Source organism: Triturus cristatus, chromosome 3_1 (genome assembly GCF_964204655.1).
Source record: "Triturus cristatus chromosome 3_1, aTriCri1.1, whole genome shotgun sequence".
NCBI lineage: Eukaryota > Metazoa > Chordata > Amphibia > Caudata > Salamandridae > Triturus > Triturus cristatus.
The window spans coordinates 398429989-398457194 of record NC_140583.1 but is presented as its reverse complement, the minus strand read 5'-3'; the positions used below and the strand labels follow the sequence as shown (position 1 = coordinate 398457194).

Genomic DNA, 27206 nt, shown 5'->3' with positions numbered 1-27206 from the left:
TGTCCCTACCTGCGTCTGTGGCCACTTGCGGCTCTCCCCTTTTCTGCCCTTTACCCCCCTGTCTAGCGCCTCCTGCTCTGCCCACCTCCCCTCTTCCGAAGTGGGAGTAGGGGGCCCCTCAATATCCTCTTCCCAGACCGCTCCCACCCTGTGCGCACTCCGTTCCGCCCGCCTCGCCTCATTAAGCTGCGCTAAAAGGTGCTGCTCCCTAATCCGATCCTCCCATGTCAACGCCTCCCAGCTTGGGAGGGGAGGGCGGGACAGTAGCCCTGAAACCCCTGTCCAGGCTGCAAAATCCCAGTCAGTGGGGCCGTCTCCGGGCCAAGATCCACACCACTTCTCCCCACCAGAACTGCAACCCCTTGGACCCCCCTCCCACTCCCAACCGGAACCGGGGTAGCTACCCTGGACCCCCTGGAGAGGTCAATGGGAGAGTCCTCCCACTGCCCCAAGACCCCAACTGCCTCCCCAGAGCCCGCACCAGACACCAGTACTTCCACATGGGGGCCCCCACACCCCTGTCCTGCTCCTCCACCCCTGTAGTTCCCAACACTTTCCCCACTGGCTCCTGCTCTGGCCTGGACCCGGCAGACCCCCTCCCCCCTGCTTCCCCCACTCTTAAACACTCACTGGGCTGGAATAGCAGCTCCCCAGTGGTCACCTCCAAAGTCGCACACCCTCCCGCGCCCTGCTCTGCAAATTGCAGTTGCAGGAATGATATGCGCGGAGGCAGGCTCCTCCACTGACCTCCGCGAGCAGTCTCCTTTAGTTGTGCGCCCCTCCCCCTTCCATGCGCACTTGTTCCCGGCTGCAGCGGCTCCTCTTGGCACGCGAAAACAGCTGCTGCCACCTCCGCCGAAGCCGCCCGCGGGGCCCTCTCAAACCCCACCCACACCTCCCAAAGCACACGGGGCCGGAGGAGATCCTCGCGCCCCGCGCACCCCAGCACCATCAGGGCCTGCCTTACCTCGTCAGCTGAAATGCCCGCCATGCTGACACCGCCGCCACAGAGCTCCGCTCACCCAGAACCACCGAACAGTGGCTCCCTGAACAGCAAAACCGGCGAACCGCTCCACCGCCGAAACGATCTCCTACAACGGCCTAACTACCGCTATCTTTGGAATGAAACCCTCCCAATGGTGCCGAGCGCAGGAAGAGGAAGTCATCTTCCTCCCCTGCGCTCTTATACCCACCCCCTAACTCCACCCCCTTGACCATGCCTGGTCCTCCCCTGCGTGAAAGACCCCGGGGGAAGACTAGTCTGCGACTCTGCTTCCCCCGGGGCCCAGCATTGCCCCAGACACCACACGCTTAAGGACCCTGCATCCCACACTGAAAAATGATTTCAAAACACTACGTCTGAAGAGCTGCCTTTCCAAACATGTTTATGTTGCCAAGCAAGTTTATTTCCTAATAGAACACAGTCGAGAGTGGCCAACACAAGGTGGCGCCAAGTCTTGCGTACACCTTTAAACGTTTACCAGGGTCCTCTCTTTACATAACTGACTTTTCTCTGGCTATGTTTTGAAACCTGATAGTCATAGTCAGGGTTGTCAGATGTTAGTGCGTGTTTTGGAGGCAAAACCTAATGTGTGGGTCCTCTGGATGCTAACATTTTGGCCGGGTGCAATAAGCAGCACCTACTTCTAAGTACAACAAGCATTGAAAATGCAATAGGTCTCGCCTTTCATTAAGTTAAAGCCATTTGCTTTGCTAATGGTATTGTATAGCTAAGCAAAGGGCTTTAACTTAATGAAAGGTGAGGCTTATCGCATTTTAAATGCTTGTTTTAATGTAGGCTGCATTCTGCAGCACAAATAGAAGGAGGAAAACGCCTGATTGTTTTTGTGTAGAAAGGTGTCCCTTTCCGCACAAAAACAATGATCCCTGCAACACTGACACACTTGCACCATGGCTCAAGGGTGCCTGCGCTGCCTCATTGCAGCCCATTGTGCACCAGCACAGTGGAAAAGGACAGGAATGCACTGTATCTCATAGAGACAGTGCATTCCTGCCCTTTTCGTTTGATGCAGGGCAGCGCAGTAAGAGTCCTTACTGTGATGCCCTGCACCAAAACCTTGTGAATAAAGCCTTTTGATTTTAAATGCATCCCTTTGTTGCGAGAGGTTTGTGTGTACAAAGTTGCAATGGTATACAACTCCCAGGATTCAAACATTAGAATGCATCACTCCTGGGATACTACTAAACATGTTCATCACACCCAAGCTATGAATATGCAGATTCAACACTCCTGGGGTACAGGAGCACATGTTCATCATTCATGTGGCGAGATTATGCATGTTCTTTGTGAACATACAATGTAGATACAATTATGCAGGGTTGTCACATGTGGTGTAAGATCGTATAGGTTTTTCATTCTCCGGATATGCTAGTTAATCACAGGATATAATCATGCAGATTCACCACTCGTTGAATATGGCCATATAAGATATTCACTCCTGGTATTTGACAGTCACTCATGCAATCCCATCAATTATTGACATCCCTCTCCTAGAGGTACTAATTTGTACTCTTCATATTATAGACTCAACTCAACATCGCTCTCTTAAGTACTGGTGCTTAGATATTCATTTGAAACAAAGAGATGCCATAAAAGGATATTTTGCTGTTCATCACTAAATTAATCAGCCAGTTGGCCACACTTGGGCAACCTCAAGAACAGATCAATTCTTTATGTTTCTGCGGTTAAGCTGTACCCTCAAAACATGTGCTCAAATCACGGCTTTGTTATGCATTACCGGACAACGCATTTTATAAAGCCCTTTTATCCTGGGCCATACCAATAAAACACTTGAAAGTAAGTGATGATAATATGTTATTTAGACATAATGAAATGGTACCTTAAGGCATGGAATATCAATAATAAACAACAGCAGCCGAACTGTCACTTTGTCCCGATATGTCAAAGGAGACTTCTGGCACTCTCCGGGATGTTGGTAACTCTACCCACTGGCTTTTTCCACCCTGACGAATGCGGTGCCCATGCCTGCTTTGACTCTAGTTAAAATGTACAGCACAGAGGAAACTGCGATTTTCACCGGTGGTAACGAGCATAAAACTTCACAACTGAGTTAGTTAACTGCACAAAGAGGATCTGCATGTCTCAACTCAATCTCCATGTTTAGGTAGTCGGTGATCAGATGGAAAAATGCGGTCAACATCTGGCGCAAAGTTTATTTGGACCAGGGAGCTTTGTGCCCGCATTTCCAGTCGAGTCTTGATAAACACACAAGATTCTTTCTTGCTGTATTATTAGAATTAGGTCTCAAGGTTATATGGTTTTTGTTTGCCATTTCCATCTGAAACGTTTACATATTTAATTTTGTTCAGTGTATCTGTATTTATCGATATTTACTATATATTATGCTTTGAAAACATGGAGTTGAAACTGGTATATTTCATATTTATGTCACCAATAAACTTGGAATCGCCCTTGACTGTCTGTCTGTAGCAGCAACGCTATATGCACACATAGAAAGAAACAATACTCACATAAAACACCCTAGTTTGATTTCCCCACACACCCGCAGCTACAGCCGCGTTGTACAAAATACTTATTTCATAAACTCTCCGTGTTGTCATCTGCACAGACGACAAGTTGTGATTGGCAGCACTGATGGTCAAAAAAGTAGATCAACTTTCTTTTTTCTTTTCGTTTTCATAAATAAAGAAGCTGATGGTCTTACATCCGTATTTATAATTAATAATTAGTAACAATGGAAACAGGACAGACATGCCTTTATATCATTTTATTTGGGGTTCAATCTTATCTTCATCCCCGAAGTATTGTACGACTTCTCGCATCTTTACAAAAATCCCCGGATAAGTCTGCCGAAACTCGAAGAAAATCTGCCCGACCAACAGTTGCCGAAACTCTGCGATCCACACTTGTAGCTCTGCGAAGCCGCCCCCGTTGGCAGGAACCAGTGCCCATTTCAACAAATGCTAATCTGCAGGACCCGGGTGGCCGCTACTGATAACACATGCGCAAGGCACTTTGTTTTTTGTATTAAAGCATAGGGTGGTACTTATCAGCGTTTGTGAAGTGTACAAAATTCACAAAAAATGCATGGTGAAATCTTGACTCTTACCCAGCCCCGTAGGGTGCACTATTAATGAATCTCTCTCTCTCTGTCTTTCTCTCTTGGGTGGGTGTGGCATGGAGGGGCCCTGACATGCGAGGGGCCCCACCCAAGGGATTATCTACCCTAGCATGCATGTACAATGGCTGCCTTTCAAGACTGGGCCAACGCCCTGGTAAACAGAGACAAGCTACGCCGCCTTCCCCGAGTGACCTCTCACCCCATTCTGCAACAGACTGCGCTTCTGAAAGTGTGCGCCTTTAACCAACAAGAAAACAGGAAACACGCTCACATTTGAAAAATGGTTTCACTTTATTAGGACCTTAAATGCCAACATCCAAGTACATCGCAATAAAATCCTTGCTTTACATAGCCATTGCTGCTGCAGTATTGCTGCTTCGAGGCGCTGTAAATAATCGGCGTTACTATCCCTTTTTGTCTTTGGGCAGAAGGCGCCACAACACAATAATTTTCTACCATAATTTCATACTGGAAGGACGTTAGACACTAATGAAGAAGTGCGGGCAGATTATTATAGAAAATATTATGAGCAGAGCGCTTGTTTATATTTGCATCGCGCTTTCACTTTAAGTTGATTTCGGCAAGCCAGCAAATGTGCAGCGCCATTCTCCAACATGACAAAAGAACATAAAGTGCACCTTACAACCACAGAGCTTTAAAACAACACAAGATAAAGAGCGGCCGCGCTGCTTAAACAAAAAAAAACACAAGTTTGCAAGTTTAGGAAAAAGCATGTGGGGAAAAAACTGTGTAGCTAATAATTAAAGGAGTGTGTGTACTGCCGCCAGTAAAAGATCCAATCCCGCTAGGCGTGGCTAAAAGGAGACAGGGTGGCAACAAGGAGGGATTGACATGCCTTCGGTGCAATCATTGCACTGCCTTTGGCATAATTTGTGACGCCAATCGACTCGCATGAATGAAAACTGAAGGCGGAGCTGGGACTCGGCTTCTGGAATCGTATCGATTCCAAGAAGTCCTCGTATGACGAGGGTAGCGCATGAGCTGCTAATGTCAGGCTGAGACCTAAAAAAGTGTCCTTCATGGAAAGAGAAAGCATGGTGCCTGATGCCATCTAGTGCTGAAGCCACACAAGAGTCATCATTATTAAAAAGATGGCAGCTGTGATGCAATTAAAAATCTGTCAATAAATGCTGCTGATGTAAAGCGGGCCCTGGAAAGTGTGGGGCCTGGGGCATAAATAGCCTCTCTGGCCCCCCTTTTCCCCTTGGAAGGGCCTGCTTCCAGCTTGAGGGAAAGAGACAAAGACCTAGAGAGAGAGAGAGAGAGAGAGAGAGAAGCTGCACTGCTTTCACTTACTGCTGCTGCCAAGAGAATGAGGCTACTGTTTCCATGACTGGGAGTGTGCTGTCAGACGTCTACGCCCATGCTTCATGACCACCAAGGCCTCCTAACTCACAACATGGACTTCTGTCGCGACCCCCGCAGTACAACCAGTGAGTGAATTTGTGACAGAAACAAGTGCATTGACCAAAAGAGAACATTTATTTTTTGTTTGTTGCACAGAAAAGGTAATTTAGAGTGATCTGTGTTTGGCCCTCAGGTCACAGGTATACATTTCGATAACACCACAGTACTGTTTATTCTCTTGAAGTCAGTACAAAGAGTGCAATAAACATCTTTAATGCAGCATGAAGAAATCACGCAGAGTGACATGAAAACCTCAGAAAATTAACTTACAAAAATAACAGTTAAAATGAAACTATTGTTAAGAATACAATCAGAAAAAGCATTGAAATTCATAAGTTAAGGTTAGTATCGCAATCCATAAGTTGCACACCAAATGCAGTGCTCATAACATTCACCTTTGATGTAATGGATCATATTATAAATATACATAATTCAGTCAGTCAGTCAAGATATATGTTTATCAAGACCTTGGTCTTTTAAACATTTGTGCAATAACACCGCCTCGTAACACTTATCGTACATTATAAAAACATTTAACCATGGGGTTATGTTTTCAATTATGAGTCTGTGCTTCTCCAGACAAAGCACTCTTAAACTAAAATGTCTACCAGTATGGATGGCATTGACTCCTACACCTTGTAGACTTCTGGCTTATGTAACATTTCCTATACACTGATGTACACACCTATGATTGATTGTCTCTGTGTAGTGTGTGTGTGTGATGTAAAGTGCTCTGACACTCTACACTGGTATAGGAGGTGCCATACAACTAATTAAATACGAGAGAGTGATTATGGAGACTTGAGGGGTACTGTGAAAGGGTGGTAGTGAGGGAGTCTGTAGGGGGCGCCAACAAACATTGTCGCACAGGGCGCCACCAGTGCTAAAGCCGGCCCTGGTACGTATAGTTAAAATCATCCTGAAGCACAAGCTAAATCCAAATACCCCATATTAAAGAGTAAGTTAACTGCCTGCTCCCGTTCTCTAATACCGTATTTCGTTGAGCTAAAAATCACAAGCAATCTAGTAAAACATGCACTAAAGCCTCTTTCGCATTGAGACCGCATCTACAAATTCTGTCCTTACCTAGGAGGGAACATTGTGCTTGGGAAAATAAAACCAGATTAACCCTGCATCTACATTTTAAGTGACACCGTCTTAGACATACATTTGGAAGGGTTTCAAGGTATGGGAATGTTTAGTCCTCGAGCCATGTATTTATCAAATGTTGTCAATAATCTTACAGATGATTTTACATGTCATAATACTCTTAAGACTTTTAAAGAGACGACTATAAGTGTAGTACTATTTGTTTGAGTAGGAATTATTACTTAATCATGTTGTGCTTTTACTTGTTACAACTTATTGGTATAATTACTGTAGGGTGATAAGCTTTGCTTTTGGTGTGTGAGTTATGGTTTGCACGGCTGGTGTGCATGTTACGGGCCATGCCTTGCGTACTTCAGTGGTTTTTCGGTTTTCATTCATAACCACACTTTAAGTGTTTTTTTAGTGAATTTCTAAGGACTTCATGTGTCTTTTGTAAACCACATCTGCACCCTGTAGGAACTTCTGAGTTTTTTTAACATACGTTAAGATACTATTGACAAAGCTAAACCTAACTTCAATTTAACTTTTATTTTTCTGTGAAGTTTTTTGTATTTTTTATTATTATATTCTACATTTACCTTCTATAAAAGTATTCCTTTGACAATGTGCACCAGGAGTTGACCTTTGGCTAGGACCTGCTCTCAACCCTCCATGGGTAGTCAACCGTTGTTTTGGGTTCGAAGACCTGAAATAGACGTCAGAGGAAAAAAGCCCCTGCATCCAATCAAATGTGTTTATTTTTAAATTTGGTATCACTGAACTATTTGCAGATTAACAGTCCAGATATTTCTATCTCCCAAAGTTAAATTGAGGGCTACAAAAATCACTTTTCTAATGCTAATTTCTCAAACACTATTGAAAGGAATTGCTACAAACCAAGCAAAAGAACTTCCTTGAGTACAATTCTACTTGCATGGCAAGTTTGGTGCACTTTGGCACAGCCAAAAGTTCTGTAGGTGAGTCAATGGCTTCATATTGGGAATCACAATTGCGAATGCCATCCTTCTTTACCCCAGCTTGTATTTGCCTCCTTGGCTTGATAAATCTGCCCAGAACTTGCTATGCTAAACTCAAATAAATTGAGAATGTTTTTGGAAAGCTTTGTGCAGATTCATTTAACTGTTCTAAAGTTATTAGCAAAATAATAAATGCCTTTTCAAAGGAAAGTACCTACCCCTAACTACAGAGGTATTCTCCACTAGAATAAGTTATTTTTGTCTGCCCTTTAATGAAGTGGTAGTAGAAATCACAATGTCTACCAGTAGAACAGGAATAATGGTGGAGACAAATGTCCTCAGTGTAGAAAAACGAACACCCAACCGCTAGGGGCAGAAATTTAACAGTAATGAGGGCCTGAGTGTTTTATGTTGTATCTAAACTGAATATAACCGCAATGAACCACATATTTGTATTCAACATGCATGCCCAAAGTGTCAGCACTAACTACATTATGAAAAGTGCATAAGTGCATTTGCGACTCATACAAAACTCATATAGGATTTTTGATTACTAAAAACAAAACACACACTAAATCTAGAATTATGGTGTATTACTAGCATCAACTATAATTGCCATCCTTACGCTCTCTGGAGCTAAAATTAATATAAATAATTAGACTTTTAGCTAAAGCCATAAAATTGAATCTTACTTCTGAGATCGCCTCTTCTGAGTGCAGCACGGATTCCTTCTTTGTCACCTGCTTTACTGACAAAACTGTGAACTCCAAGAACATCTACAAGTGAAAAGGTCACACATAGAATAGTAAAATATCAGTGGTACTCAGTGGAGAGATTTCATGGTTACATTGAGATCACCACTTGACACAGCACAGTTATTAAAAAAAACCTGCAAGTGAGGATTCTCCTGTCATGACATTATCACAATAAAACAAGTGAACCAGTTGATGGCCTGCAGGGTCATGATTTCTAAAAGTATCAATTCAAACCCTATGCCCTACAACAAAGTGCATTTTGTAAGTCTCAGTAAGGATGAAATTCCATCAACAAGATGAATGAGCTCTACCTCTGTTGCAATGGCATGCACTCACACATGAAAGGATAGTTCTGTACGGTGTTGCCTTGTATGGGACGAAGGGCTCAGAGAGCTCTAGATTTTATAATTTTTAAAAGCAGATGGTTGGAAGCTATCAGATGCATGTTTCTGGGCAAAGGAAAATATCTTGTGGGTTCTAAAACTGTTTTAGGTTTTGCTTTGAGATAGGGTTTCCTTCAAAAGCTTTGTGTCTGCATTGAGTAGAGATAACGAAAAGCACAGTCAAATTGACAGAATCATTTGAAATAAAACTATACATTGCAAAGTAAGCCTATTTCAAAACCAGATTTATTGTGTTTTTCGCATACTTTGCATCCAACCTACAGTACGCGACTATATATTTTGAGTCAATGTGTTGTTACATCAATATGCATTTTGTTATCCTGCTCTAAAGTTACAGAGTGTATACATTATAAAAGTAAGGTTGCAAGGCTTTTGTAGCATTCTTTGGGGTTTGGCTGAGAGGGAGTCCCATGGCAAACTGATGGTCTTGGTTGCGGAAGAGTACTGTACCTGCGGGCTGCAGGGGACTAATACCTCCAGTCTAAGAGAGTTCTGGAGTTGCTTTTGGCTTGCAGAGGGGTTCCTCTTACCTATGGAACTGGTCTCTGGTCCGGGACGTGTCGCAGTCATGCAATTGTAGGGTGGTTGCCACAGGTGAAGTTTATTACACCTTTGCTTTGTGCAGATCCTGAAGTGGCAGACTTGAGTTTCTTCTTTGTCCTTGGTTGCATGTCGATCAGATCTGAGGTTCTGGTGCCAGAGGAGCCCCTTAAATCCTAGATTAAGGTGTTTTACGGGGTGTGGGTGCTAGTAAACAATGGGCTACTAGCCCAAGCGGCTAATCCGCTCCTGAACTGATCACTTCCAGGGTAGTGTGTCACCTTTTCTACCAAGAAGATTCTATTTTGCTACTTTTAAAAATGGTAAAACCCTTTTTCAACTGTACAGACCAAGTAGCCCACCCTAGGGGTGAGGCTAGCCTTCTGGGAGTGGGAGGGGGTACGCCCCTGACTATATCATTTTCCAGCCTGCCTGGGTTCCAAATGTGCCTGGGTGTTGGCTTTTTTTCCCTCTGTGAGGAATCCTGGTTGCATATCAGAGACGGCAGAAGCTTGGAAGCATTCAGCCTTGATGTGCCACAACACTAGCCATCCTGTCAGGGAGGGAGGTGACACCTCCCGCCAGGCAGGCCTTTGTTTCTGACCCCTGGAAGTGTTCACACCTCCTGGCAGGGGGTCAGAATCTTGTCTTGGCAGAAGCAGTTGCAGGCTGTCAGCCAGGGCACGGGAAAGGCTAGGGCAACCAGGTGGGCAACCTTAAGTAGCCACCTGGGTGAATGTAATATTAAATCCGACTTTTGAAAAGAGTCGGTTATGATGGACAAGTTGTTTGATACCAGACATGACACTTTTCAGTGGGACCATAATGGAGTTGGCAACCTGGGGGTGCCATGTTATCTGTGGCCTCCTGAACACTTATGGTAGCCGCTAATGGAAACAGGCTACTATAGGGACATATAAGCTTGCACTTTTAAGTCCATACCTTTAATATAATGTACCTTGCCTCCTGGGCTCTGGATATATATATTAAAATGATATAATGATATAATATGATATATATTAAAAATGGTGCTGTGACCTTGTCACTCATGGTGAGGGCAAAGCTGAGTCCAAGCAGTTTGCACTGGGCCAATCAGGGTGGCCTAGTGCAAACTCCGTCGTTGCGCCTCTGCCCCAGCACCTCTCTGGTTCCAGGTAGGTGTTCAAGGCCCTCCTCCACCCGCAGGCTCCTGCCTGCACCTCATCCCTAGTGGTCCAGTGGGAGAGCCTTGCTCTTCTGCTGGCCCGCTCTGCCAGCCTTTCTGCATTTTCTGTTTTTCTCTATTTTGTACCTTTTTTGTCTGTCTGTGCCATTTTGTCTGTTTCTGCCTTATGTCTCTCTGTGCCGTTTTTTCTGTACACTGTTTTTGGCTCCGTTTTCCCGTGGCCTTTTTTCAATCCCTTTACCAGCCGCCGCTACTGCCCCCGCAGCCCGCCCCCACGTTTGCCTGCTCTCACCTCCCATCTGCTGTCTCGAGCCCTACTTAATGATGGTTGCTGTGTGGTTGTGCCGCTGGCGGGCCAAAGGCAAGCCCGTCTGTGACCCAACCACAACCAGCGCCAGGACCCTGATCGTCTGACACCCCCGCCGATACATCTCAGCAACCCTCCACGCACTCAACAATGGAAGCAACAACAACTGCCAGCTCTTGATGCTGAGCATCACCCAAGGCCCGTTCTCCTGCCGACACTGCCGGCGGAATTCACCCACCTCATGACCCCGACAGCTACCGCCAACCCACCAGACACCAGTGCACCCAAACCCCTGAGCTGTATCCTCCTCAATGTACGCTGCCTGCACAGACATGCAGTAAACATATGGGTCCTCCTCAACACACTCTTGCCCGACGTCGCCTTCCTCACAGAGACCAACGTCAGCTCGCACCTGACATCACAACCACCATCCCCGATGGGTACAAGATCCACAGGAAAGACCACCCTAACCACCCTGGAGAAGGCCTCGCTATCGTCCACATAAGCTCCCTCCGACTGACAACCTCTATCTCGAACGACTCCTGTTCCCCTATGGAACACATCCACCTCCAGATCCAGGGCAACCCCAGAACTACCCTACATTGAACTCTAGCCTACAGACCTCCAAGACCACGATCCCCGTTCGCTAACACCATCGCCGACCAGATCGTGCCCCACACCCTCGCCTCCACGGATTACGTACTGCTCGGAGACCTGAACTTTCACCTTGATAACCTCAATGACCCCAACTCCACCGCCCTTCTAGACAACCTTGCCAAGATCGGACTGAAGCAACTCGTCACCACCCCCACTCACAAGGCGGGACACACCCTCGACCCCATCTTCGTCGGAGGAATCAATATTCGCTTCAGTCATACCAAGCAACCCCTCTGGACGGACCACCAAAGCATCCACTTCTCCTTCTCGAAACCTACCGCACACAAGCCAATGCCACGCCCCCATGCAGTAACTGGAGCAAGATCACCGAAGAGCACCTTGCCTCCGCCCTCAGCTGCACTTCTTCCCCCACCACGACCAACGCCAACTCGGCAGCCATAGAACTCCACAAATGGATCGCCGACTGCGCCAACATGCTCACTCCCCTCCAGAACTTCAACAGACATAACACCATGAAAGTCACCTGGTTCACATAGGACCTCCGAGAATTCAATTGCTTGTGCAGACGACTCGAGAAAGCATGGAAGAACAGCAAAACCCCGAATGCACTCACTGCCTACAGGACCGCCACTACAGCACACCACCAACTCATCAGATCCACGAAGGGTAACTTCATCCACAACAGAATCCTCCTCAACTCCTGCCACACCAAGGAACTCTTCAACATTATATAAGAATTCACCAGAGCCCCCAGCGAAACCTCTGATGTCCCTGCCTCCCAGGACCTCTGAAACAAACTCGGTCCTTCTTCCACCACGAGATCAGGACACTCTACTACAATTTTAACGAACATGACCAAGGCATCGACCCAACACCCTCCACCAGCAAGCCACTCAGCTGACCATCCTCGCCTGGACCCCGGTCACCAAAGAAGACACCGCAAAGATCATGAGGATCATACACTCTGGAGCACCCACCGACCGCTGCCCGCTGCACATCTTCCACAGGGCTGCCTCCACCATCGCACGAGAACTACGACAGACAATCAACTGCACCCTCGAAACAGGCATGTTCCCCGATGACTGGAAATGCGCAGAAGTCAAACCTTTCCTCATAAAGCCCTCCGCAGACACGACAGACCTCAAGAACTACAGGCCCATCTCTCTCCTCCCCTTCACCGCCAAAGTCACAGAGAAGATCGTCAACATCCAGCTAACGAACTCCACAAAATCTAACAACATCCTCAACACATCTCAATACAGTTTATGCAACAACCACAGCACCGAGACCGCCCTCCTAGTTGCTACAGATGACATCTGCACACTGTTCGACCAAGGCCACACTGCAGCCCTCATTCTACTAGACTTCTCAGCAGCCTTCGACACCGTCTCCCACCGCACACTAGCCGCCAGACTCCTTGATGCCGGCATACAGGGAACTGCCTTAGACTGGATCCGCTCCTTCCTAGCCAGCTGAACTCAAAGAATAAGACTCCCGCCTTTCGTCTCCAAACTCACAGAGATCAGATGCAGAGTACCCCAAGGATCCTCCCTGAGCCCCACATTGTTCAACATCTACATGGCCCCCCTCACAACCATTGTCAGGAAACATGGACTCAGCATAGTATCCTACATCAACAACACCCAGCTCATCCTCTCCCTCACCAAGGAACCCGACATCACCAAGCACAATTTCTAGGAAGGAATGAAGGATGTTGCATCCTGGATGAGCAGCAACTGCCTGAAGCTCAACTCGGAGAAAACGGAAGTCCTCATCCTCAGATCCACATCTTCCGTGTGGGTTGACACCTAGTGGCCCCTGCCCTCGGTAACCCTCCCACACCCACGGACCACATCCGCAACCTCAGCATCATTCTCGACTCCTCCCGCACTACGAACCGACAGATCAATGCTGTGGATCCCCCCGAAACCAGGAAGACCATCACCTACGCACTCATCACCAGCAGGCTGGACTGCGGGAACACACTCTACACCGGAATCAACAAATCTCTACTCCAGAAACTCCAGACCATCCAGAAAGCCGCAGCCAGACTCATCCTCAGCATCCCATGACAAGACCACATCACCCAGCACCTACGAGACCTCCATTGGCTCCCAGTCGAAAAAAGAGTGACCTTCAAGCTGCTCACACATGCATACAAAGCCCTCCACAACACCCGACCCCAATACCTCAACGAAAGAATCTCCTTCTATATCCCCAAGAGAAACCTCCACTCGGCTGACCTAGCCTTGGCTGAAATCCCCAGCATCCACAGAGCCAGAACAGGAGGCGGATCCTTCTCCTACATCGCAGACAACACCTGGAACAAACTCCCCCTCGACATCAGACGTAGCCCCACACTGCAAGTATTCAGGAAGAGCCTCAAGACCTGGCTCTTCAGATGACCAGAGCTGTCCGAAACCCCCCTCCCCCAGTGCCTTGAGACCCTCACGGGTGAGAAGTGTGCTCTACCAACCCCTGATTGATTGATTGAGGGTGGCACAATCAGTGCTCCAGGCCCTGGTGACCCCTTTACCACTTACAAGGGACTTATAAGGGGGTTAAAGTCCTTGACAATTGGGGTTACCAATTCAAATGTACCATATTTTAGGGAGAGAGCACTGACGATGGGGCCTGATAAGCAGGCTCCAGTGCACTTTCAAAGACAAAACCATCAGCATGTGGGAGTGACCATATGTGACAAAAATGGCACTTTCCTACAGCTTTAGTTTATCAGGAGGTGTACCTATTTCCACCATGCAAGAAGTATGTCTGTCTGACTCCATCACATTTACATCACTCTGCAGCATTACCTCCAATGGATAGCCTGGGGATTGGAATTAATTGTAGCTGTCTTGATGTTGGACAAGATGCTGTCCAAAACATTCACAGGTGTCTCTTTCTTAGCTCCTTGTGTGTCCTGCATGTTCCATTAATCTCTAGGTTACAACAACATGGCTGTGTGTGGCAGAACCTGTGTGACCGGACAGAGTAAATGCTTCACTCTCAATGCATTTTAAAACATCATGAAATGCTACTTAAATAACCTGGAAATAAGGAAACTACCTCTACCAACCCATGCTGCACTTGGAAGGGATCACCACACCCAGATGCTTCCTGCCTCTAACTGTGGGAAAGTGTTATAGCGACTACTTTCCTTCCCGACTCTGGTGAAGCAACAGCTCCACTTCCCATCTCCATGTCAATTTCAAAGACAGGTTCTGTGCCTTTTACCCTCTACTAAGCTTTCACCTCTCACCCATTTCAGTTGATCAAGGAAAATACACCTTTTTAGTATTTTCATAATGGGGTTTTCCAGATATTTCCACAGCCACCTACAATCCACCCCACATCCTAAATCAATGGGTTTACTTAGCACATCAGCACAGGCTGTGGCCTATTACATGGCATAACTATAGGTCTTCGCACCCTAAATTCTTCTTCAGCCAACAGACCGGTGTCCATCATCTTGCCTGAGATACAAGGAGGCCCTGTTTCACCCTCTGGGTGTAAGGCAGGGTCACAACAACTCTATATGGTCAATTGGCCATGGGCCATCCATTCCTCTCTACTGCGGGCAGGCATCAGCATCATAGTCCTGGAACCACTTTGTAAGTTTCAGAGAAATTACAAGAATGATGTGAGCTTCCTGACACAATTTGCTCAGTTAGTGCTCTTCTAGTGCACACAATGTCTGACTGCTGGGCATATATAACCCAACTGAACCAACAGTTCACTGAAACTCTCAACATGGGCCACAGCCCTCACCCTGGGTCCACCTTCGTAGCCCCTTCTGTGCCACTGCTCCACATTTGTAATGAAATTCCGATCTCAAATTTTGGCTCAGTCCCATCCTCCAACACCATTGGGATGCTTGGCACTGCTTGGTAATAGTCTCACCAGCCCCTACATAGTAAATCTAAACTTGGTCCACATCTGCCGTGATGCCACTATCTTGAATGTTATTCCAAAATCAGGGAAGTTTTGTGCCTCTCTGCATTGTGTAAAGGACCAACATGTTCTAGTTTAAGGCCATCAAACAGTGTCTCCCAACCAATTCTTGTCAATGTGTTTTCACAATGGGGCTCACTTTTGGCCGTGCCACACACACAGCTTCTTGCACTATGCACACATTTGCTCTACCTGGCCCCAACTAACTGCAAGGTACTCTGTCCATGGGGGACAACGACATAATTACAAAACGACTAGGGGAACCAAGTGTGTATTTGTGAATTATCTGCATCTGGGCTACTAAGGGAGACTTTCAAAACACACAATAAAGGTGTGTGTGGCTGAGGTGATCCCATTGGAGATACCTTAGTACTGACCCGCCAAGATACGGGTACAATGGATAAAATATTACAGCCACCTTCAGATGAAAACGTGGTCTTTTCAGGAATAAAGAACATGTAGTTCTTTGCAGACCCATATTTTGATGCTCAACAAACGAAAAAGATATTATTACAACACCCGGTCAGGCTCAAGGTTGTTCAAGGGGCAAACGTTTTGTTTTCACAGACGAGGAGATCTGACTCAGCTGTAACCTGGAAATGCCCAATTGGGATACATTTCTCAATGGCTTTGGAATTGTTGGCATTGGACACCCCCTTAATACCGTTCTTGTCTGTCTACCCACAGAAACAATCTCCATACAGTGTGTGTTAATATCTGAGACCCCTCTTACACACAAATGAGGGAAACTATGACTTCCAGCTTTGCCACTTTTTCTTTATTGTCTGTGTCCCTTATACCAATAAATCATTGATCAGGCATTTCTGCACATTTCCTTTGTTGTACTATGCATTTTCTATAGACATCAGATCCACTGTAGGTATGAAACAAAGTGAGAACTGTGATATAAGTTCACAATAGTATTTGTGATGTCACAAGTTTCTTCCATTTGTATCTATTTGTATCTGTGAATACGCATAATGTCCTAAAGCACAGAAGTATAAGAGTTCATTCTCAAGTAAAAGATTGGTGTGAATGTGTGTGTTTGGGGATGACTGTGGTGGACAAGAGGGGAGGTCAAGATATTATTGCAAGGACCACCTCAGCCCCCATTGGGACATCAGTTGTACGCATTATCCTCTCATGCATCCTTTTCTTAAACTCCCTTAACCTCGCCTGCCCCTGCAAAGATAAATACTGGTTCTATAGAACCTGCCCAAGAGAAGTCAGAACCCACTATCCCCGGCGTGCTGGAAATAGATTGGCAGTTTTTGACCCCCTATATAATCTGAGCCAAGTGTGAATGTAAAAGGTCTCATTGCTGGCTGTGGTTTTTATAGATTCCCAGTTTCAGCATGAAAGAACTGTGCAAGAGGCCTCTTCAGGATATCATCACTCTTCTGTAGAACCGGCTCCATGTGAAAGAGATGGGACGCCGAAGTCAAGACTGGCCTTATATCCAGAAGATCCCTCATGTTGTGTTGGAGTTTGCTTAGGGAAGTAGCGACACAGCAGCAGTGATGAGAGATGCAGTGGGACAGTAGAAACTTGCATCTTTATCAAATGTCCTCAGCAGGAGTGATGGTGATTTTGAATATGCAGTCAGTCCATCTGCAGGATGGTGCTGAGAGAGTGCGTCTTGCTTTGAAGATACTACTCACTACCTACAACCTCTGTCAGTGGAGTAAACCCAGCAAGTGAAAGGAGTTCAAAAACCTAGTATCTCAGTTGGAAAAGCACCCAAAGAGAACATTGGTTTCAACATCAGACATCGATGTCCATCCATAATGTGCCTACTTGAGCTACTAGTTCAAAGTAAATCCAAAGTGACTCTTGCAGATATATCCCATCTATGTCGTAGATTGTGCCAGTAGCCAGTTGATCAGTATTTAGCTTCAGTGTCACCACAGCCTACTTGGTTTTAGCGCACGTGCTATGGCAGGGCTTTTGTGCTTTCAGAAGGAGGGCACTTCTGTTTTTCAATTTGATCGTTTTTTTGTGATTTTCACAAAAGCATTCAGCATAGAAAAGTCTGGGTGTCAGAACTGGATTCCAGTCATTGGTCTCTACTTCCACCTGATGATCCTTGACCTATTGACCTTTCACAGTGGTGCAAAGCAAAGATTGCCCACCCTTTACACGTCACAAATGTCACACACTTGAGAGATATACGGTATGAATGCGCACTTAGCTCATGATTCATGTATGGTTTAACAAGTTTTAATGTAAGTGTTGCACCTGACATATATTAAAGCGTGCGTTCACTGTAGGATTAGGGAACTTACTTACACAAATGTTTTGCCTTAATAACAGTGATTAATAATCATCTTCGTTTATAGAAAATGTATTCACCATAGAGATTAAATGCGGCTTTCTAAATTTGTGTGCTACTTCACGTGAATAACATGTAACAAATTAACACTATGATTAAACACTTCCTCACACATGTAGAATGTAATCTTGCTAGAAACGACAATCAATTTAAGTCATGTGCATTGATAATTCATATTTTTTATTTAAATGAAGTTCTCACTCATAGTTATTATTAACTATTATGATGATTTATTGAATGAATGTTACATGTAGTATGAAACAATGCATGTATAAGGTATATTTATTTGTGTATACATATGCACACACATATTAAATGGGCACCATTGAGATTAATGCTAAATTTAGCATGAGTAGGGCTGTATTTCACCATGCTGCTTGAAGCGGATTTCATTTTTCTGCTACTCAACATTTCTTGCAGGTATTCACATGCATTGTTAGTTTACAACAGATACATTACTGACTATAGATAGGGGGAACAGGAGCCTGAGAAAGGGACCTTGACAAAAGGTAGATGGAGAAACAGAGAGCTAACTGAATGAACTGTTGTCCAAAAGTTGCAACCTATGTGTGTTTGGGAGAAATATGTTGTTTTCATTTCTTTTAGTGTGAGACAAACTGTAAATGTTGAAGTCTGCAACATGATGATTCATGGATTTCAATAGACCCCTGATGGTGTGATTGAGGTTGTGTTGCCCAATGGACTTTATACGTTTTAATACACCAATCCCCTTGGACTGTTACTCATATACTTCGTAGATTCCTTGCAGATTTTTCCTCAGAATTCTTCCCTGATGCTGATAGGACCCCTTCGCAGATTCTTGCAGACACCTTTCTTTGATTCTATCCTAATAGACTTTGAGAGGTTTCATGTGCCAATGTTTTCCTGGTTTTTGCTTAAGTGTGGCTTAGGCTGACACTTATACATGAACCATAGAAAACTCTTGACCGAGCTTCTGAGATGCCTGCGCTTTCTTATTTTGATTTCCTTTGTCTTGACCTGACTTCCTTTATGGAGTTTCTCTGATTGCCAGAACCATTTTTCCCCAAACCATCCTCTGAACTTTGAATTCTAGATTACTAATGTATAGGAGAGAGAACCTTAGATTATTCTCTGAGCATCAAATCTTAAATGTATTGTTCTGTATCGCAGTGTCAGAACTACTTGTTTGCTTGATACTAATTTGCCTTAATTTCTTTCGCCGTCTGTGGATACCTGTTTGTCATTCTGTATCTTTATAGCATGGTGCTGAGAGTTGTTTATTTGAATTTGACTATCAACTTGTAATAAACCTTTGTGAACTTTGGCTCCTTATTGTGTAGCCAAATGGGTTGCGCTGTTAACTTGAAATCTGATTGAGCGTTAATATGAACTCTCATCACCTCTCAGACGGACAAACAGGTAAGCAAGTGGGCCCGGAAAATGATGGATCAACAGCAAGAGTTTCCATTCCTTAGATATCTTCATATGTTTCATTTTTCAAGTTTGCCTTACATATTTTAATACCATTTAAAATTCTTGATATGCCCCTCCCTGTGTGTTTTCTTAGAAAATAATGTTTATTTTTTTACTAATTTAATAGTGCATCAGTTATTGTGAATGTCTATGATTTGTATTAACTTTATGTTGGTATTATTCCACTCCCTTCAAATAACATCCTATCACGTTGCTAAATTCTACCATTGTACGGCATAGATTCCTGTGGCTTAAGGGAAGCTGCTTCTTGATCCAGCTCTGGGTATTATACAACCTTCCAAAGTGCTGCAACTCATGCCTAGGATTAAAGATTCAGACTGAGTGCGGTGTACAGAGAAGAGGCCAAAAGCATAGTAATAACAAAGTGAAAAAGTGGCCATCAAGGTAACTTCAGGAATCATCAGTTCAACAAGTACTTACTTGCACCCACTGGGGTGAACCACCCAAGAACTTCATGTACCAGCTTCTCTTGGGGCGACCCGGAGGAGGGGCTAGCGGAGTGCGGTCCATTGCGATTGTTTCTAAACTTCAGGAATGTCTACACCCCAGAAACAGAGTAAGAGAAGCTACTACATATCAGTCTTGTCCTTCCTTTGAAACCATACATGGGTGATGCTCCATTTTAAATTACAAGATACATTTGGGTTAAAAGTCTGCAGTCAAGAACATGTTCAAACCATGGCCATGCTAGCTTGACCAAATATAATACACGGATAACCTCCATTTGTCCATGAACATATAGACAAGGAGTAGCTAATGATACCTCAACTAGGAGTGCTGGTGGTTTCAATTTACTTCTAGAATACATAACTAGTTCACAAAAAGCACATCCTATGTGGTTCCCAGTGACTATGGATTATTTTGAAGGGACGCAATAATTTATTTTGCTAGTAACTTCTTCACCACATGTGTACAGTAAACTGACCTGCAAGATCACTCAGTTCGGTGGCGGTCGCGCTAGCTAGTGCTTCTTCCAGCTCTGGATCAAGGGTCACCTTTTCTTCTCTCTGGGGTTCTAATGGTTTGTACTTTGGTACAAAAACTTTTCCTATCAACAGAAAAGAGAGAAATACATGCTAATAAATACAGGCTTCAAAATTAAATTGAACAGGGGAACTACTCTGGCTTACTGAACTGCTCCAGCTCTTGATACATGAAGGTGCTCAATTCAAACTCCTCACACACACATTCAAGGAACTACACAACTTAGGCCCCACCTACCTGAACAGTCGCATCTCTTTCCACCAACCACCCAGACCCCTCCATTCAGCAGGACTCCTACTTGCACACATCCCAGGCATACGGAGAATGCTATAATATCAGGAGGACAGGCGTTCTCTTACTTCATTCCTAAAGCCTAGACCTCAAACTCCACATCAGAGCCTCCTCTTCTCTTTGTGAATTCTGCAAGAAGATGGAGGCCTACCTTTTAAATTAACCAACTTACGATAGGCAGGGCTAGGCACACACACCCACCTGCTCAGAGCCAGTCAAACCTCGCAGATGATAGTGAGCTTTACAAATACACATAACGTAAAAATGGTAATCCTTTTTATACCAATGGAAAATGATTTTGTAATCACCTGTGAATATTTATTTTTTATTTTTTGGTACATCACTAAAGAAAGAAGAAGGGATATTTTTAAAAGTCTAATGCTGAGTGTATTGTATCTACGATGTACAAACACCCTGCACAGGGAATTTGATATTGCCTTTACCAGAATTACATACTACATATGCTTTGTTCTATAATGTATTTTGTATTAAAGATTAATAAAACATATATACATTCCAGAGTTAGAGTGTGTCTGTCTGTTTTTAAATGCTTTTATGCATTTTAGTGTCTGGGGCGGATGAAAGAGGATTTAGGTGAAATCAAAACTAGGAATTTGGCACCCGACATTCTCTAGTGCCAGCGATGGGCCTCAAAGCAAAACCCTGAGCCATAGCACTTATTCTTTTACAATCTAATCATTGACTGGTGAATACTGGGCAGCTTGAGCTTCTTGCTGTATTTGTGAGTCACCCTTTTCAATATTGGTTGGCATCACGAGGGTGTAAATTAGTTGTCAATCAGTAATAAAAGTCAAAGTTGTCCCGACAGATATCTTGTTTGGGGTTTCACAAGTCCTGAAGACAGCACTGGCTCAGAAACCTTGAGGCTCGCTCATAAACAGTGATGTACTCCAGCCCAAGTTGTGCAATTACAAGCATGCTGAAGAAATGCTGAATCAGCACTATTTGAAAAAGCATGCAGAACATGACCACTATCAGCAGCTGGTCAGCCATTCTGTGGCACGAAAGCAACGCTCTCCAAAGGATCTAACAAGATGTTAAGAGGGTCTGGGAAGTTGGGACTGAGCAGTAATCAATCCCACGGGCCAGAATCTAAAACTGTGAACCCAAGCTGAAACTCAAGATCTTCTGACAGTAGTCTTGTGCCAATTTGAAGACACTTCCAAGCAGACCTTTCCTATTTTATCTTTCTACCTTTTTAAAATAACTGTGATAGGTCTTGAGAAATGCTATGAAATATCCTCTATATCACTTAGGTATTTTGCAGTTATTGTGCATGTCCTGCTTTAACGCTCTCAGAGGTAATATACTTCAGTCACTGAATCAATACTCCTTAGCTTCTGAATTTAAGATTTGGGTTGCAATCCTCAAATTGATCAGGATCCTTTGGAATATGAAAACAGAGGCTCTTTGGGCTTCACAAAGGTAACTTACACCATACTTACACATGCAATTTACTCTTTCACTTTTGAGTAACTTTACCACTTTTGGCTAATCACAAAATCTGATTGTAAAGTTACTCAAGTGTACAAACGTACATTTCTCAGCCTCTGAAAAAGGGTTAGGGATGAACTTACAAGTGTAATTCATGACTGTCAAAAAAGAAACTGTAGTAAGACCAGCACCACACATGGCCAACCACTGATACTGCAACACCCTACCATGGAAAAAATTGAGTTAGGGATTTAAAATAAAACTCCGCAGGATCTTCTTTTATTAATTCAATTAAATTACTTAAAATAATTAAAATATAATTTAATGTAAAGAAATTCTAAAAATAAAACATTTAGGGCCTAATTACAATGTTGGTTGAAAAGCCTCCTACCGATGGTCGAAGGCTTTCGGACCGACATTGTAGGTTTAAACTCCGACTGCCGTATTACAATGACAGCAGTCGGAGTTTAAACCAGCCGGGGAATCCGACTCGGTTCCGACGGGTTCAAGGAGCCCATCGGCCAGTCGGAAAGGCCTCATAATCTCTTAAGGGTGGATCTAATTTTGATATTAACCTCACTCCCTCAGACCTCTGCAGCTTTAAAATAATAGTTTGTAATGTTTTGGCATTTTTAAAAACAGACTCCTATTTGGGGCCAAAATTGGCAGAAATGGCCACTAGCCGGTGCTGGAGCAAACCCTCGGTATGGAAAAAGACCAACAGGTGAGAACACTCACACACTACGGTACCACGCTCCAGGCAGGGCTGCACTGGACTGTTGTTGGAAACCTTGGAGGTTGGTTTTGAAAGCCAAGGGCCGCTCCTGGTGCCGTTCCCAGCTCCCTGATGTTAATTTTAGGAGGCGTGCAGGGGCTCGAAAAGACAGAGAAAGAGAAGGAGGAAAGAGTGACTGGGAAGGTAAAGAGAAAGCAATCATAAAGGGAGAAAAGAGGGAGGCGAGAGAGCGAGTATGGATGGGAAGAGAGTGATTGCGCAAGGAGGGAAGGCAGCAGCGCGGGTTTGAGCACTTTTGGTACCGACAGTATTATGCACTTGCATCAGGGCAAAGTTCACAGCCCGAATCCCAGCAGTGTCACCACAGGGACACAGGAGATTGTGTGAAGCTTAAATTCAGCACTTCAGAAAGGACTGTCGTTTGATGGCAGGTCATCTCCCCGCCAGCATACTGCAGAAGTTAGTCTTTACTCTTCAATATGCTTACCCTCATCATCCAACATCCTACAATATAAAATATGATTTATTGCTCACCTGTCCCTCACACTTCTGTCTACATGCGCTAATACATATGTAGAGATTGTAACATGATATTAGGTGACACCCCCTGCTGCTGCTTAATCTAAACGAGGCCAGACTAGTTGGGCTGCATAGTAACTGCCAAGGTCCCTGCCCCTTTTGGCGTATTTGGAAAAAAGCTGAAAGAAAGGAAATATGACTCCCAGCTTAAACTTAAAAGTAGGGAACCCCGAGAAGATAGAGGGCATGGAGGAAAGCCAATCGTATTTGTTGGCATGCATAGGGCTTCACATGCATCCCATGCCCAAGGCACCAGAAGCCTTGGGAATCTCCCTCTATGCAAACAGGAGCAAAACAGTACTTAATTCCAGCACGTTGTCACTAGTGGGGCCACCAGCACTCATTTTTCCTCAGCAGACATGTCCTGAAAGAGTAAAACACACAAGGGAAAAGGAGGAGGAAGAGAAACCCAGAAAAACTTTGCAAAAGGATAAAGTAGGAACCTGCAAGAATAAGATAAAGAGGCAAGGAGAGACTGGCAGTAGATTATAGAGGCATGAGGTGGATTCATGGGTACTCAGCCTTGGGATCTGGTGCGCTGACATGTAATAGAGCCGGCCACAGGCTTCTGAGCAAAGTACTGAGAGAGACTGAATTCACAGAGATATTGTTCACAAAATGGGATACACCAACAGAGAAGCCTCAAGTCAGGGTGGAGTAAGTATAGTCTGGGGAGAAATCAGACACCGTCCAACCCAGCCAAAACGTCAAAATGCTACTGACACTGTATTGTATTGTATTGTAATTGCATTTATATAGCGCTTACTACCCCTGGCGAGGCGTCCTTTGAGCATTTCGACTAGAAAAGGACCTAGTCATAACCACAATTCAGAAAGTGCCTAATCTTGCTACCCAAGCAATAGCACAAGGTCTACCAGGGTGAAGGATGGCTAAAAGGGCCAGCACTTCCATCAATCATTCTGGGATCAGAATAGTCGCTGAAGTAAGCAGCAAAATGGTCCCAATATTTCTGTTTCTAGACTTGTGCTATATACAAGAGGATGAACTAAAGATAGAGATATAACACTGCAAATTCTAAATGTGAAACTGAGACAGAAATGAAGAACAAGGAACATTTTGTAAAAAGGTCCACAGGAAGCCTGCCAGAAGAGAAATTGTGAATAGGGCTCCCTGACATCTTTGTTTCTGTCCTAGAACAGGGAGCAGAGGAATCAGCTATTGATTGATAAGAACAGAAAATAATAGAGGGAAGAAGAGCACATACGGTTGGGGAATTATATCTCTACTATCCAAATAAAATAGTCCTTCAGAAAGCACCTTAGCCAACCCAGTAAACCTGCTATGGTAATTGTTATTTTCATTAAAACAACAAGGAGCCAAATGTGAACCTAAGTGAGGTGGCAGTATGTGAGGTATCTATAACTACCTTTTTGGACCCAAATGCTTCTTTTTGTGACAAATTAGCAAAAGCAAATTGAGAGTCTACAAAAGGATCTCAAATCCCAAAGGCTGCAAATAGTGCCAGACAGCAATTCACAGAAACGAAGCATGTAAATTGGCACGCTCAGATCATCCTAAGTACTTCATCAACACTGTAAAAATGAAGATCTGCTTCACCATCACAAATCCTAAATTTTTGTTTCATAATCTAGTGCTGCTTTTGGCAGCCACATGATGGGATTCAGACAGGCAGGCCTTTCTCAGCAAACAGTGCACTCCCTTTATATGCCTGTTCTATCTGCCAGGACATGTAGGGTTCCCTGAAAGACATTATTATGTCAGTCCTACCCCACTATTTTTCAGATGCAATCCTTTGGGAGAGTGCTCCAAGTCCCAATTCTTAGAACTGCAGAGCTGTTGTTCATGTTCATTGTAAACTCTATTTCATTTAAAAAATCCACTTTAAGTCCTTTCTCTGTCATTCTGTTTGCTACGCTGCATGCATAATATATACACTAGGATAGTGGTATTGGACTATATGGACGGCGCTCCTGGAGATATTCACTAATTAGTTTCCTAGTTGCTGGTATTTTTATGGTGCTAAAAGGGGGCGAGAACCACCCACCTCTCCTAATTTCTACGGCCTAAGCTACAGCACGAAAATTTACACAAATCCCCTAGCACGCGACACTTTTATAACATAACAGTAGTACAGTAATATTTTTCAATATACAGTCTCCACGCCAACAATAATGTGAATCTTTGGTCTTTCATTCTTTTCTTGATCCTTCTTTAATGTTAATAACTGTGCCTAGTCGAAAAGCCAATGCCAATGCCAACACGTGTTTCGTCGCCTCCTTGTATTTCACATGCAACTTTTTCAAGGCTCACTCGGCTTCTATCAGTACCTATTATCGTGCGGTGTTATTTCCGACCCACACGGTCCTCCGACGTGGGTAATCTCTCACTAGGGGTGTTCACTGTCGTCGCTTAATCCAACATTCATGTAGTCAACGTCTATTTTCATTGTGATCCCGTCAGCAACACTCCTCACGCCGGCGTCCTCGAGTACGAGGGGACGCCGGCGTGAGGAGTGTTGCTGACGGAATCACAAAGAAAATAGACGTTGACTACATGAATGTTGGATTATATCACTGTACTACTGTTATATTATAAAAGTGTTGTGTGCTAGGGGATTGGTGTAAATTTTTGTGCTGCATGCATAACTTGACGTATCCTATTTCTTCCCCCTACCCCAATCCCCGGTATGCACCGAGGACATTAACTGCAATGTTGTTTTATGTGTTTTGATGCCAATCCTTTTGCAAAGCTGTATGTTTTTATTTTTGCCCATGCAACCTGACTTGACTTTAGTAATGAGTGATTCCATGTATTTTTAAGAGGAGAGCTGTGGTCACACTGTATTTAGAGAACATCTCGGAGATATTGTAGGTTTAGTTAACTTTCAAACCCTCAGTATGTCTATGTAATCATGAGAAGAGCTTTAAGCATTATCAGGAGCAGATCAGAGAGAATGTATTTCAAGAATAGAGCTCTGATTGAGTCTATTTATAATTAAGATCAGAGTGCAATGGTGAGTGTATGATAACAAACCGAGATATGAGTGGGGCTGGGTGTTATGTGGATCAGATCTCTGAGTTATCATACCTTGAACCTAGGTAATTTGATGTTATCAATCGCAGATCCCTGTTTGATTCTTGATGTTATCAAAAGCAGAGTTCTGAGTGGGCATGCTATTATCATAGAGATTATCAGCGCCCATTCAGGAGACAACCCTGTAGACAGGGACTACTGCCCCTCAACCGTTAGGGTTGAGATCATTTGGCGCTGAAGTCTCAGGTTCCACCGGGTTCCATCAGTCTGCAAACTAAGCCAAGTATAACACTTGCCACACTTGGCTCTATGGGTAGAGTGGGTGAGCAGTCATAGGATTCTAAGAAAGGTATTATGGATGTGCACAAACTCAGAGTTCAACAATCAATCAACAATCCAATAAAGTGAATGTCCAGCTCAGCATTTGTCTTTTTAGAAAATAAATAACTTTATTATACAATGGCAGTCAATACTATGCACTACTAGCCGCTGAAGCAATTTAGTGTCTCTGGGCACTATCCTGGATGGTGCTGCAACCACCCTGCTCCCTCAATGTACCCACTGACCCCAGGTTTTCTCCTATGTTCTTGTTGGTCCGACTGAACTCCAGGGGACTGTTAGTTTCATGAATCTGGCCAGGGTATAGTTTAAAATAACCCCCAAAGCACGTTGTGTACTCAGTCTCATACCTGTTAACATGTGAAGTCAGACTTCACATGCTGGTAGGCAGTCCTCAAGGGTTTACCACTAGGTGTCCTGGGACCTGGCCTGCAGTGCACCCGCCCCAAGTCTTCTGGTTCACGGTAGCTGGAGGTTGCTGTCCTGCTGGGGCGCAGTCTTGTCTGGCAGTAAGCGCCCTTGGGCTCCAGGTCTGGTGATGAGATCATGGTGGGGCCAGATGGTCCATGACAAATGACAAATACTCCAACTGAGACTTATGAAACTTAGCAGATGCAGTCCACTTAGGGCTGATAACGTAC

The 27206-nt window shown here is 44.4% G+C and overlaps 1 protein-coding gene across 2 annotated transcripts in view; it reads right to left on the bottom strand.

Annotated features, from left to right (window-relative positions):
* The window catches only part of TMOD2 (tropomodulin 2), a 338026-nt gene that overhangs the window by 97812 nt on the left and 213008 nt on the right, over nt 1–27206 (bottom strand). For both annotated transcript variants that reach the window (XM_085644184.1, XM_085644185.1), the window contains exons 4-5: nt 20092–20214; nt 8311–8394 (exon numbers count right to left, since the gene is read on the bottom strand). In XM_085644184.1, the coding sequence (XP_085500310.1) occupies nt 8311–8394; nt 20092–20214 (207 nt within the window). The remainder of the gene's footprint in view (nt 1–8310; nt 8395–20091; nt 20215–27206) is intronic.